General features: G+C 51.9%; 1 protein-coding gene across 3 annotated transcripts in view; it reads left to right on the top strand.

Moving 5' to 3' along the window:
- ARHGEF6 (Rac/Cdc42 guanine nucleotide exchange factor 6) overlaps window positions 1-14,573 on the top strand; it is a 51,237-nt gene continuing 36,664 nt past the window's right edge. Inside the window, exons 1-3 of one of the 3 annotated variants that reach the window (XM_090059001.1) lie at window positions 1-729; window positions 1,925-2,008; window positions 13,342-13,426. In XM_090059001.1, coding sequence (XP_089915127.1) covers window positions 565-729; window positions 1,925-2,008; window positions 13,342-13,426 — 334 coding nt within the window. In that variant the 5' untranslated portion in view covers window positions 1-564. Of the gene's footprint in view, window positions 730-1,924; window positions 2,009-8,964; window positions 9,295-11,171; window positions 13,427-14,573 lie in introns of those variants that run through there. The other 2 variants (XM_090059000.1, XM_090058999.1) reach the window with 2 other exon arrangements.

Raw genomic sequence — 14,573 nt, 5'->3', positions numbered from 1 at the left:
GAGGCAGTTTTGTTTTATTAACTGTCGTACAGTTTTTCCACAAAACATTTTTTTCCCCTTTATTCATGGTCAAATTTGAAAAAAATTATACAGGATCTGGAAAGGAAAAATCTTACAATGCAACTAAACTGATATATATATATAGAGAGAGAGAGAGAGAGAGGAGTTTGAAAATGAAAGTTTTAGTATTAAACTATATTAGAAGTCTTTTTGTTACATTTTCAAAGTTGAAAAGCAACTGTGGTTGAAATACGTAACTAGAGCAAGATCTAACCTTTACACCTTGCCATGCTGCAAATGTGTAACGCAGAGATCTACTTTCAGTATATTTAAACAAACTCACCAAGGACTAGAAACTATAAGACACAGCATGTTTCTTTAATTGGGGTTAATCTGGTATTGAAGCCATGAAGTCAGTGGGTTTCCATGCAAAAAAAAAAAAAAAAGTGTCAAGCCTTAGCTCTGCAAGCCCTAGAAGAGGCAGGAAGAGGCAATCACGGATGTGGGTTAGATTAGACCTCGCTGCTGCACAAAAGATTGGCACTGGAGGCAGAATTGTCAGCAATGAACCCAGAAGAGCAAGCGGTGACATGGCTTATTTCCTTAGGAGTTTTGAATTCCCCCAAAAAGATCATCAGTGATCCAGGGGGATTCCTGAAAACTTCCCTGAAAGATGGGGTCGTGCTTTGCAAGTTGATGAATCGGCTCCTGCCAGGATCTGTGGAAAAGGTAACGACCTCACTCATATAATCCATTGCTCACTTCCTACTATGGCAGCGGCGCAGCGCTGCTGCAGGACCTGTCTTGGTGGACCCAGAGTGGTCTACTTTAGCGGGAGGTGCCGTGCATTTTGGCTTTTTCTTTTCTGGGGCGGAAGGCCTGTTTCAGAGGACTTGAGTATTTTATCTTGTGACTGGATTATTGTCTTTGATTGGCTGATAAGTTATTCTGTTGGGCAAAATCAGGCAACAGTATTGCGCGTGTGACTTGCAGTTACACCCGAGTCGGTTGCCTTATGTGGGTTCTTCCGTTTTAAAAGTGGAAACGTTTAATCTTCCAGAAGTCCATTTTAGCTTGATCGATCTTCGTACAAAACTTCATTTATTACATTTAATGGTGCTAATGTTGTCCAGCATCCCCTGGCACCCTCCAAAGGATCTTATGGCACCCCAGGGTGCTGCAGCACCCTGCTTGAGAAGCACAATGGAAATAATGCAGACAATGAATAGTTGAGCTTTAAATACAACTAGGTAAATACAACTGTGCAACTACGTAAAGAAGCCAGGTGATGTTATTTTTCTGTATCTCACCGGGTAAAAAACCAGACTTGAACAGAAATAAAAGCACTTTATCCCCGCCATTTTCAGCCAATCCAGTACATTGAATTAATCCGTCTCAAATGCCTTGCTAATCAGTACATCCATTTCCTGGGTACATAAACAGGCAGCCTAAATCAGCAACAAATAATTGCAAGGGGGAAAAGAGGAAGGATCCTGATCAGAGCTAATGAAATGGCGACACAGAAAAAAGGCTGTTCAGTAAAAGGCTCAGAAACAATATGTTCCTTCCTCCTTACAGAACGGGGACCTTTTATTTCGGAAACGGCACTTGTGCTGGCTGATGTGCCCCTCTGATGGCACGCCTGGTGCTTTGGGGCAGCGTGCTCTTAAAGGTCATTAGCGTCTCGCTGTCACTTAAGGCACTGTCATGTGTTGACATTCAAAAACAAGATGCCGACCATTTAGATTTATGCATCACTTCCTCCAGTGGCTCTTTCTTCCTGGTTCGACAGCTTGCCTGCCACCCCCATCCTCCCCCTAGATAAGCTTCCCTAATTCGGCATAGATCACACACATGTCAAACATCCAACATGCAGACTGCGCTGAAGGTACTACAGTAACCGTGGGGGATTTTGCTTCTTTAGTACTGCCTGGAGCCCAAAAATGAAGAGGATTGCATCGGAAACATTCAGGAGTTCTTGAAAAGCTGTGCAGTCCTGAAAGTAGAGGTAAGTCATCCTACTAGTCTCCATTATATTCTTTTTTTTTTCCCCACTCTACTAATTGTGTGCTTTGTAATTATTCCTAAATGAAGCCAGGTGCCAGGAAACTGAAGTTACTGTTAATCTCTTACATTAGCAACATGCATGAGAGTGTGGATCATTTAATATTCTGTACAGGGGCTCTGCACAAGGTTTTAGTGGTGGAATATATGATGCCTCGGAGTTGAACATATTGCCCTTCAAGCCTCTGACACGAAGCAAAATGCTGAAGTAGGAACGTATAAAGACAGTCTTCCTAGCGCATGCTAGTAAGCTAGTTGGACCGGTGAATAATTTTTTTCAGTGTTGGGAGAGAAGTCACCCCGTTTTCAGCCCCGCATTAACTAGCTGGATCGGATGATAACAGGCGGAGTATTGTAGATTGATACCGTGTCTTCCCTTGCAAAGGATCGTTTCACAAAGGGTGAGCCCGATAGGGCAACTTTATTCATTTGGCCTCGCACATATACTCTTACACAGAGCCTGAGTCCTGCCAAAGGACACAAGGAAGGGAGGAGGGACAGAAGAATGAGGTCTTTGTATCCCCCCAAGCCTTCCTGTCACTAAGTGAGGCCAGTCCCTGTGCCCCAGCACAGGCTGTGTGTTCGCGTGTGCTCTTACACAACGAGCTGCCGCAGGGTATGGAAATGAGTCGGGAGCTGTTCGGCTCCGTGTGCTCACTCTGGCTGCGTGGCCTCCCTCGAGTTAGTGTAAAATGCCATCAATGAAGAAAAGCCCTGTTGTCTTTTGCATCGGCAACGTCCCACAGAAAGCAGCCGTCGTTTTTCAAAATCGTCGCCGACTTCCTTACGGTTGGTTTGGTGGGGGGGAAAATGCAGTTCCCAATTCCTGCGCAGGCAATAACCGTCCACAGTTGTCACTGGGAACAAATCATGTAGCCCAGGGGAAAAGGAGAAGAGCCAGCCAGTGCTGCTGCTTTTCACCTGAAGCTTCACATTGTGTAAGGAGAGTTGCTTGCTTTTCAAAGCCCTTACTCAGCTGACTAGCACACAGCTCTGTTATTTCCAAAACCGTCTCCTCAACCTGTTGTTTCCCAGCAGTCTGGTGCTGGAAACCTGCTGCCGGCTGCAACAGCTTCGTTTTCAGAGCAAATATAGTTGCTCGTTGAAGCCAAAAGAAACCTGATCGGGGCGTGGAGGCAGCGTTTGCCAGTTCTGACTTTTTTTTATCCTGATTCTTGTGACAGTCAACATTTTCTTTGAAATCCCCAGCTCCTGGAGTCATGTGATGGCCTGGGTGTTTCAGCTCTTGTTTAAAAAAATACAAATGAGAGTTTTAGCATGTGGGAGAAAACAGCTTGAATAATATATGAATGCTGCAGGCTCAAAAGCATCCATAAAGCAAGGGGAAAGAACCCAGAGTGTGGTGTTGGCCTGAAAAATCATGAGGTTTTTGAAAGCAACTCGTGATTTTGAGAGGGTTTGGTAACACTGAAATCCAACCTCACACCAGGCCTTTTGCTCTGTCCCCAGCTGCTCGTTCCCTTTCTCCTCGTTACAGAATCCTCCATGTTCTGCACTTTACATGTATAATTTACCCAGCCTTTGATCCTTGAAAGACGATCATTCCTTTCATAGAGCCAGTATGAAAGCCCCTCGCGTGGCGGTCGCACCAGAAAGCGGAGGGCTCTCCGGGGCTAAAAGCCTGAGTCTCCACAGTGTGTCCACTAGATATAGAGAGGCCCAAGGTATGCTGCCCCCCAGGTTGCTCCAGCGCCCTGCCTTGTGCTTCGGTCAGAAAACATTGCACTAGTAGAAATGCAAAGGATCGCTTCCTGGTTTTCGTGCGCTCGCACTGTCGCATTTTCCGAAAACAGGAACTTGGCTTCTTGAGCGTCCTCCACGGGCTTTCACCCATGGGGAGGCACTGGCTGATGCAGCTCATTTGATGGGACTACTTGTGCACCGCTGGCAAGTCCACGCAATGCAGTGTGCGGAGGGCACGGTGCCACAGGGCCGCGGCACCCTCTCGGTTTTCTTCCCATCACAGCAGCACACTTTTTATCCCTGTCATCCATAGCAGTGGCTCAAGAATCACAATCATACACGATTGAGACAGTCAGCAGCATCAGGATAGGAAGGATCATGGCAGACCGCATGTCAAGACCCTGTTTTAAGCAGCACACATTGTGCTGGGGGTCTTCCCAATGTCTTGGCTGCTTGGCGTTCTCGTTTGGAGGTGGTCTGTTTGCACTGCGTTGTTCCCAAGGGTATGTGAGCCCAAAGAGCAGACCGCAAGCAGCCTGGGCAGTGAAGCTTCTCGGGTCTGGTGTCTCAAAGAACCAAGATAACCAAGATAAAGGGTACTGTCTGCTCCGGTACAGCTAGCTTGAAGGAAGAGCACCCTGCAGAAACCTCCGATCCTGGCTTTGGGACTGAGCTCCACGCCTGCCTCATGTTTGCCTCCAAAGACTTTGAATTTGACAGCAAAAAGAAGCCCAAAGCCGGATTTTGCAGTAGGCCTGAAAACATCCACTGGATGCCTATGGGCATGGATGGAGTACCGGTCAGGGTCAATCCCAACCACCTAACAGACCTGTGGATTGCATCAGACCTGGCAAGAGTTTCTTTCTTCATCACCGATTAGCTCAGCTACAAGTTGCTGCTGCAGGTGAAATAGTATCTCGCAGATCCACAGTTGGACCACAGCCCAGCTCTTCAAGCTTCAGTATCTAAAGAGAGCGTGCTCCCTCTCATCATCCTGCTTGGAGCTCTGCTCCTGAAACATAAGAGATCGGATGGACTGTCTCCATTTTCTCTAGAGACTCTTCTCCCTTGGAAACACTCTTTGGCGCACCCAGTGAAGTCGTTGCACCTTTTGCTATGTTATACTTGCCAAGTCCTCTCGTTTTTATATTAGCTTCCAGATTGCATCCACAGTCCAAAGAGGAACAGGACCTGGATAGGCTTCCTTCTTCAGATTTCACTTCTGGCAGGCAGACCTCCTTGCTGTATACTGCACAGAACATGACAGGAATACGGAGTGACTGCAAATCCCACTCCTAGCTACCTGGTCATCTCAGCCGCCGGCCAAGCAGCGTCGAAAGGATACAGCATCTTCTCCCCGGGACGGGAGAAAGCTTGCCCAGTCCGCGTGTGCTGGGATCCAGCCACCTCTCGTGGTTTCAGGGCATGAGACTTCAGGGCAAGTGTCTCTTGCTATGAGGAAGATGAGAAGCGTGTGCCTCGGGGGGAAGACGGCACTTGGAGCCAGAAGAAGAAATGGGCTTGTCACCAAATGAAAATGTTGAAGTAGGTGGTGCTGCTCCAGAGGATGCTTTACAATTCTGTATGCAAGTCAGCCACAAATCAATGGTAAAACTCCCACCTCTGCCAACAGGGAAAACTCCCATTCAGTACCCAACACGGGATGTGCCGTCAGAGACTAAGTAAACTCTCTCACGCAGTCGGCACATGGCCATAACTTCCACTACGAACGTAACATCGAACTAGAGCATTCTGGCTGCAAAATGCAGTCTGGGCTCCTACCTCTCCCTGCCCTCTTGCCCTTCCCTATTCAGGTCCGTGTCTCACAGATCAGAAATGTAGTTCCCATTGCGAGCGGCAGCGGTAGAGGAAGTGCCGAAGGAAACCAGAGGTGAGGATTGCTACTGGTGATGTTTCCCCATAGCAGAGAGAGGCCGCGCTGGGTGTGCATCTGAGGAAGTGCATCGTCTTTATCAAGAAAGGTTGATTTTGGACATGAACGCTATAAACTGGCACTGCAGGAGACTCTCGAGGACATTTGTTACGTGTTCCCTCTTTGAGACATCTGGAGCGTCCATAAATACAAAAAAAAGTCCATTATGCTTTTTCGCAGGAACGGTTCTCAGCGCTCGGGAAGGCCAGGCTTTTCTGCTGCGTGAGGCTTCAGTTGGCTGTAAAGACACTTCATCAGTAATGCACCCAAAAGCAAGGGTTTCCATAGCGCCTCGCCCAGCTGGAAAGGAAAACTCGGTCAGCCGACTAAGCAGAGACTTGACAGGCGGCAGAAATGGGCAGTCAAGAAAGCAGGGGTGGACGCTGACCTCTTGCGCCTGCGTGAGTTTGCAGACATGGACCTGTTTGCCCCCCGTTACCATCCAAAGCGTCTTGGCTCCGGCAGGAGAGCAGGCAAGGGCGATCTGTCCCGATCTGGGGAGAGACTCTGCTCCCTCCTCCTCGAGACCTGCCACAGCCCAAGCCCAGACGTCTTCCAGAAGCACTGCGAGAGCTTCGTCCGACTTGGGCAGGTATTTAACAGGCCAGGCTGAGCTTGGATATTGTTTAGAGGGGTTTAGCTTATTTCACTACTCTGTTGGCTTTTCTAAGTTATTTTATTTTTCCTGCTCGTTTCCTGATTTTTACAAGTTATTTTGCTCTCTTCTGTGAGCCACCCTGAGTCTTTGTAAAAAGAGGGTGGCATATAAATCCAACAGAAAAAGAAGCATGTTTCAATCGGAGATCTGCAGCTCGGGAGCTCAGCACATATCTATGCCAACCACTGCTTGCTTGGTTGGGCAACGCCGTCGGTCCCAGCTCTGTTACGACCCTGAATCCCACCCGCCAGGGAATACTTAGAGGACACAAGAAGGATTGAAGGTTATTTCCCTTGTAGATGAGCTCTGCAGTCACAGGACACGTGTCTCTCAGGAGATGGGGAAAGGAGCTGAAGTGGCCAAGGTTGCCCTTTCACATCCTCTTTCACAGCCTCCCCCTCAAAAGCATGGAGGGAAAGAAGGGAAAGCTGTGAGCCCTCTGCTAGGACAAGCTGAGCAGCACCAGCCCACCCCAGCCCCCGAGTGCAACTGTGCAGAGCCCACCTCGGAGAGCAAAGGGTCGAGCCTTGACTTCCTCTTCCCTAACTTCTGCACAGCTTCAGGTCCTGCAACGCCCTGCTCACGCAAACTCGAAGCACGGACAGGAGAATCAACCTGGCTTCGGGTCTAGACGTGGTCAAAAAAGTGCATTGCAATGCTCCCCAGCCTTTTTCCAGGGATCTCCCGAGGTCCCTTCCAGCCCTAATGTCTATGAAATCTATGAAATCTAAATGTGAAGCATTTCCCCCAGCTCTGCTCTGCAGGACGGCAGGACACCTGAACCTGCCGCTGCCGGAGCCGCCTGCGAGTTTGGACGGAGGTGCAGGAGCCGAACGGGCTGTGCCGGGGCGAAAGCAGGAGGCACCCAGCCTTGGAGATACCTAGCGGTTTGTAAAATGTGCCACGGGGATGCTTGGGCAAACTTCATAGATTTCATAGACATCAGGGCTGGAAGGGACCTCGGGAGATCATCGAGTCCAGCCCCCCGCCCAAAGGGCAGGAAGTCAGCTGGGGTCATAGGATCCCAGCAAGATAAGCATCCAATTTACTCTTGAAGGTGTTCAGTGTAGGTGCTTGAACCACCCCCGCTGGCAGACTGTTCCAGACCTTGGGGGCTCGGACAGGAAAGAATTCTTCCTTATGTCCAGCCTGAAATGGTCTTGCAGGAGTTTGTGACCGTTCGACCTCGTCATCCCTTGGGGCGCTCTGGGGAACACACGTTCCCCCAGATCCTGGTGGTCACCCCTGATAAACTTACAGGTGGCCATCAGATCACCCCGAGCCTGCGCTTTTCCAGGCTAAAGAGTCCCATGGCTCTCAGCCTGTCATCATAAGATCTGTTTTCCTGACCTCTGATCATGCGCGTGGCTCTCCTCTGGACTCTCTCAAGCTTCTCCACATCCTTTTTGAATTGTGGAGCCCAAAACTGGACGCAGTACTCCAGCTGCGGCCTCCCCAAGGCCGAGTACAAGGGGAGAATGACGTCCCGGGATTTGCTCGAGAAGCATCTATGGATGCAAGCCAGCGTTTTGGTCGCTTTACTAGCCGCAGCATCGCATTGGAGGCTCATGTTCATCTTGTGGTCAATGATGACCCCCAAGTCTCTTTCTTCTGTAGTGCTAACCAACGTAGCACTGCCGAGCCTATAAGGGTGATGCAGGGTTTTCCTCCCAAGGTGGAGAACCTTGCATTTTTCGGTGTTAAACACCATCAGGTTCTCGTCTGCCCATTTGCTGAGCTTGTCCAGGTCAGCCTGGATCACCCGCCTGTCTTCTGGCGTGGATGCTTTGCCCCAAAGTTTGGTGTCATCGGCGAACTTGGCCAGTCCACTCCTGACTCCAATGTCCACATCGTTAATGAAGATGTTGAACAGGATGGGTCCCAGGACAGAGCCTTGGGGGACCCCACTGGTCACAGGGCACCACGATGAGTGACTGCCATCAATCACAACTTTACAAACCTCGGCTAGGATGTTTGAGGCCCTGATTCTGCGAACGCTTATGCACGTGCTTTGAAGTTAGTCCCATCGACTGGAATGTGACAATCCACGTACTTAAAACACGTACATCAATGTGTGCAGGCTGGAGGCCCAAATTCCGGCTTAATATTTGATCTCTGTCCAATACTTCTCTCATCCGCTTCCTTTCCAAAATGCAGCCAACTGCTTCGCTGAAGTGTACCGGGAATTTCACACTTCGAGGAAGGAGTGTTTTAACTGAACAGATGGACACACAAAGCAGAGAGGCTCGGAGTTTGCTACGTGGCAAGGACATTTTATTTCTTTTAAATGTCACTTCCCTGAGTAACGTGTGGATCCTTCACCAGCCCCTCTCGCAGCGATCTGTCCCCACTTCAAGAGCGCGCAAGGTGCCGACACCTTCGCTTCAGCAGCCTGTTGGCTTTTTGCACGCGTTGCCTTGGTCTGGGCTTTCCAGCCGACGCGGCGCCGGGCGGCCAGGCCTGCGCTGGTCCTGCCCGCTGCGCGGGGGCGCTGCGGGCCGCCCCGGGCGCGGCTGCCGGAGGGAGCGGGGGCGTCTCCCCGGGCCTGCGGCGTGACAGTGATCTTGCGGCCGCGGCGGTCCAGAACTGATGCCGGAGGCAGGGCTCGGGCATCCTGGGCGCGGCGGGCTTGCTGGCCCGTCTCCGGGCAGCGTCCCCGGCTTCTCGGGGGTGCTTCCTGCTCCGGCCGGCACCGGGGCTGGCTCCCGCTCACAGAGCGAGGGGCGGCAGGGGCCCGGCCCCGCCCCTTGGGACCCGGCTCCCGGTCTCCCCCCGGCCGGCTCGGGCCGCCGCGCCCCCGTGCGGGGTGGGGTGGGGTGGCCCGGCCCGGCGGCGCGCGGGGGAGGCGCTCGCCGGCACTTCCCCTTCCTCGCTCCGCGCCGATCCGGCTCCGGGTCAGAGCCGCCGCCGCCCGCGCCCGCCGCCGCCTCGGCCGGTGAGTGCCGGCGCCCGCGCCCCCCCCGCGCCGAGCCGCCGCGGTGCCGCCCGCCCCGCACCCCGCACTAGACCGGCGCTCTGGGTCAGTGCGGTACCTCGCACTAGACCGGCGCTTTGGGTCAGTACGGTAGCTCGCACTAGACCGGCGCTTTGGGTCAATACGGTACCTCGCACTAGACCGGCGCTTTGGGTCAATACGGTAGCTGGCATTAAACCGGCGCTTTGGGTCAGTACGGTAGCTCGCCTTAGACCAGCGCTTTGGGTCAGTGCGGTACCTCGCACTAGACCGGCGCTTTGGGTCAGTACGGTAGCTCGCACTAGACCGGCGCTCTGGGTCAGTACGGTAGCTCGCACTAGACCGGCGCTCTGGGTCAGTACGGTAGCTGGCATTAAACCGGCGCTTTGGGTCAGTACGGTAGCTCGCACTAGACCAGCGCTTTGGGTCAGTGCGGTACCTCGCACTAGACCGGCGCTTTGGGTCAGTGCGGTACCTCGCACTAGACCGGCGCTCTGGGTCAGTACGGTAGCTCGCACTAGACCGGCGCTCTGGGTCAGTACGGTAGCTCGCACTAGACCGGCGCTTTGGGTCAATACGGTAGCTGGCATTAAACCGGCGCTTTGGGTCAGTACGGTAGCTCGCCTTAGACCAGCGCTTTGGGTCAGTGCGGTACCTCGCACTAAACCGGCGCTTTGGGTCAGTACGGTACCTCGCCTTAGACCAGCACTTTGGGTCAATACGGTACCTCACACTAGACCGGCGCTTTGGGTCAGTGCGGTAGCTCGCACTAGACCGGCGCTCTGGGTCAGTACGGTAGCTCGCACTAGACCGGCGCTTTGGGTCAATACGGTAGCTGGCATTAAACCGGCGCTTTGGGTCAGTACGGTAGCTCGCCTTAGACCAGCGCTTTGGGTCAGTGCGGTACCTCGCACTAGACCGGCGCTCTGGGTCAGTACGGTAGCTCGCACTAGACCGGCGCTCTGGGTCAGTACGGTAGCTCGCACTAGACCGGCGCTCTGGGTCAGTACGGTAGCTCGCACTAGACCGGCGCTCTGGGTCAGTACGGTAGCTCGCACTAGACCGGCGCTTTGGGTCAATACGGTAGCTGGCATTAAACCGGCGCTTTGGGTCAGTACGGTAGCTCGCCTTAGACCAGCGCTTTGGGTCAGTGCGGTACCTCGCACTAGACCGGCGCTTTGGGTCAATACGGTAGCTCGCCTTAGACCGGCGCTTTGGGTCAGTGCGGTACCTCGCACTAGACCGGCGCTTTGGGTCAATACGGTAGCTCGCCTTAGACCGGCGCTTTGGGTCAGTACGGTAGCTCGCCTTAGACCGGCGCTTTGGGTCAATACGGTACCTCGCACTAGACCGGCGCTTTGGGTCAGTACAGTACCTCGCACTAGACCAGCGCTTTGGGTCAGTACGGTAGCTCGCCTTAGACCGGCGCTTTGGGTCAATACGGTACCTCGCACTAGACCGGCACTTTGGGTCAATACGGTAGCTGGCATTAAACCGGCGCTTTGGGTCAGTGCGGTAGCTCGCCTTAGACCGGCGCTTTGGGTCAGTACGGTACCTCGCACTAGACTGGCGCTTTGGGTCAGTACGGTAGCTCGCCTTAGACCGGCTCCAGTGTCTGGGGGGGGGATCCCCATCCCCATCCCCATGTCCTCTTCCCCGCAGGAAGCAGCAGCTCCTGTGCAACAGAGGGGTGCTCTGCTTTTTGCACCCCCAAGCAAGGAAGGATGCTCCAGTCTGGCTTTAATCTGCTCCCTCCAGCAGGTTTTATGCGCATGCCCCCCTTGTGGCCGGAGGGGGGTGGGGGTCTTTCCTCATGTAGGAAAAGCACCCGGCGCGTGTAAGATGGGGTAGGACCCCGGTTGCAGCGGACGAGCTAGCCTGCTCTTTTGTAGTCCGGCAGGATTTTGCTCCTGGCTTTGCTGCTCTTCCTCGATGCAAAAAAAAGGGACATGGTGCATTGGGCTGGGATTGCAGGAGAGGCCGGGAGGAAAGCGCCAGAGGAGCGGGCAGGGAGTTGTGGTTGCTGCTCGGGACTGGCTCTTCATGCAGATGCTCTTGCTCTGCGGAGGCTCTTCCAGTCAGTGTCTCAGTCTAGATCAGCCCTTGAAGTTGTCTGATTTCCTTGTGCTGTCGGCCTGTTTGGGGCTGATCCTGCTTTGAGCAGGGGGTTGGCCCAGACGTGACCCCCCCGGAGGGCCCTTCAACCCTCCTTTCCTGTGATTTTTCAGTATACGCACATGCACGCACACAGTCTGTGGCTAGATGCACGCGCATTCACACACGCACGCACGTCGTCCGCGTGTTAACTCAAGGTACGCAAGCCTCACAGATTCATCCTGTGCGCGGAGAGAGCATCGATCCCTTGCATCGTTTCTCGCATTCACTCCTTTCTAAAATATCAATGCTGCTCATTCGAGTCTGGGCTTGTTTTCCTTCTTCCTGCTGAACTGGAAGAAAAAAAGGACGTGACTGAGAAGATGATACACCCGGGGAAACGGCAGCAAACATCACAATCCCCACGTTTACTGTGATGGTTGGCTTGGCAGGAGAGTGACGCCCTGCTACTGTCACATCACGCAGCCGGCACTGCCGCCGTCCTGCCAGGCTTTCCTTAGCCGTCTCTCCTGTCGGAGAGAGGATGGCATCTCTGTGGCCCTCGTAGAAACAGACCTGAGAGTAAATGCAACGCGGATATTAGCCCATCTGCTTGGAGTAGCTGCAGGTATGTAAAAATATCTCTGAATTGTGTAAGCACAGGTTAGTGCAGAGCCGCGCAGTAGAAGCGGGGAGCTTCCTCGGCCTTCGGGAAGCGTTCGGCTTACTGGAGTGTGAGTATTAGCGTGCGTGCTGCAGCTGTCTGCTTTCAATATTGCGCCTGGTCTTAATACCTCCTCTGATAATGTTCATCTAGAAAGCCTGACTGCAGGTAGCAAGTGCTTACATTGATTTTTTTTTTTTTTTTTTAAAGCCAAGAGCTCATTTTACTGCCTTCATTGACAGCTGTGCGATGTGCCCGTACTGCGCGTGGCAGATATGCTGAGCAGAGGAGGCTATGGGAGCGTGGAGCGGGGGCACTTTTCCCTAATGCTTTACGAAGAATTTGTCAAATGCATCCATAGTTACATATGGGAAGCAAAAAGATTGAGCCCCTATTGTAAGGGTAACTTTGAGGAAATGGATGTTCTGGCTGGAAGGGATGAAGCTCTTTCCAGGCTTGTTGGGTTTGCAGATCTGTAGCTCAAGCCCCGAGCCAAAGCATCTCTCTTGGCAAGCAGAGAGTGCCTTGTGTTGGAGTGTGTTTTGTGCACGGCTCGGGTAAAATGCATGCCCAGAACATGCTCCGTGCACCATGTCAAGAAGGGCAAGGATTTGCATAGGATCTAGAATAAATTTCTCCTGTATTGAGGAGCGGGGTGGTGACTAGCATGAAAAACCAGACTGCCTCATCTCTGGGAAATGGCCAGGGTCAGGTCCAGAAGATCCACTGACCCCAGTAGAGCATTGGCATGGACATAAAGACCTTTAGCACCCCCGTCTAGATGTAGTTTTCCACTTGCTAACTCGACTCTTCAGGATGGACTATCTTCTATACTGGACGACCGGTACAACCAGCGCGTGCCGCCTGTAGTAGTAATTTGTGAGTGTGCCGTGTTGTCCGCGTAGAGCTTCTGGTGGGTTTGGGACCTTTGCTTTGCAGCTGTTCGCAGCTTTGGCCCCTTTGGCTTCGATGACTAACTTGGTAGTGGAAAGCGACCTCTTCTCGAAGCAAACAGCCCCATTTTCCAAGATCTGAATCTTGTTTGTCGCTGCTGTGGAGGCGCATACTCCTTTTACGGTACCTGTTGCCAGCTGGACCCCAGAAACTCTCCAGCTAGAAAGCAAGTTGAACAAATCAGCTCCAGAGAAACTTCCTATCCCTGCAGACATGCCAGCTGTACCTAGCTATTCGGTCAGCGCCGTGGTTGACTGAAGGTAAGGTTGCGCTAGTAAGATATTTTGTGTTACACTGACAAATTTCCTCTTTCACAGGTGTTTGAGGCACATGATCTGTATGCGGGAGAGAATTTCTCCAGGGTCCTGAATACCTTAACAGCTGTAAACAAAGCCACGGAAGGTAAGAAAAGGGTAGCCAACGTTTTATCCTCTTGGTCAAACCCTGCCTGTGGTGTGACCTGGCCTTCCTGGGAATTCAGCGTTTTAGATTTATTTTCAGAAGCTTGGCAAACAGGACTGTCTGTAGGCACCTCCTGGCTACTGTGGGCTCAACGGTATGGATTTAAATGCAGTATACATGTCTGGTGTGTGTGTTTGTGGGGCTGGATACTCATGCAAAGGCCCCTTTACACTCTTCTGACATCATAAAGTGGGTTGTTGTAAAGAGGCCTTTGTAAAGGAGCTTCTAGCCCCCCAAATGGAAACATCAGGGTTTAAATAGTCCATGTGAAATCCTGCTATCTGCATTGTGCATTCACTGAATGTCAGAACAAACCAGCTGCTCCGTAAATTGTATTAGTGACCTTTTCTTTCCCTTCTTGAGATCTGTAGGCTGCGCAGCCGTGATCTGACATCAAATGCCTGGTGGGTGCTTTGTGCCACTGTCGTTAGTCTTTGCAGGGGTGGTAGCAGAGGAGCTAGGTATAGAGGCAAAGCTGATCGCTTTGTTTATTTTTTTTCTGCCCAGCATTTAGCTGCTCACTAAAGACTTATTTTAATTCCTACCCAATAGGATTGCAAGTCAGAAGGTTCAAAAGGAAATAGCTAAATACTCTGGAGTTGGAAAAACAGATTGACTTTATTTTCATGGGCAGAATTCCCTGCATCTGTGCTGACCATTGGAAATAATTATGGGCAGAGTGTCTCCTGGAGACGAGAGCAGCTAGGATGTTCTTACTGGGTGGGCTGGGGGAAAGATCTACATGTCACGGATCTGAAAAGAGGTTGCAAGAGAAAACAGTTATGGCCCTGATCCTGCAGCTGGATTAGCATAGGCAGATCTCTGGACCTAAGGGGATCCAGTTTCAGGACCAAGGCCCAGGGAGAAGTCTCTAAACTCACAAATGCTGCACTTTAAGGCCCCTCCTGCTTCCTTATTACATTGCAAATTATACATCTAGTTATTACAGTCCAGAAGAATACAAAAAACCCCTGTTTACTATTCACCATTGCAACTCTGTTGACTTTCTGCATCATCCTGGGCTTGGTTCTTGATAATAGTCTAACCAGTTTCACTTCTCTTCCTAGTTTCTTTTGCTGGGCTCTCT

This window comes from Crocodylus siamensis, chromosome 8 (assembly GCF_052110815.1).
Source record: "Crocodylus siamensis isolate JL-2025a chromosome 8, ASM5211081v1, whole genome shotgun sequence".
Taxonomy (NCBI): domain Eukaryota; kingdom Metazoa; phylum Chordata; order Crocodylia; family Crocodylidae; genus Crocodylus; species Crocodylus siamensis.
Note: the sequence above shows the minus strand (reverse complement) of the source record. Positions and strands in the feature narration are given on the sequence as shown.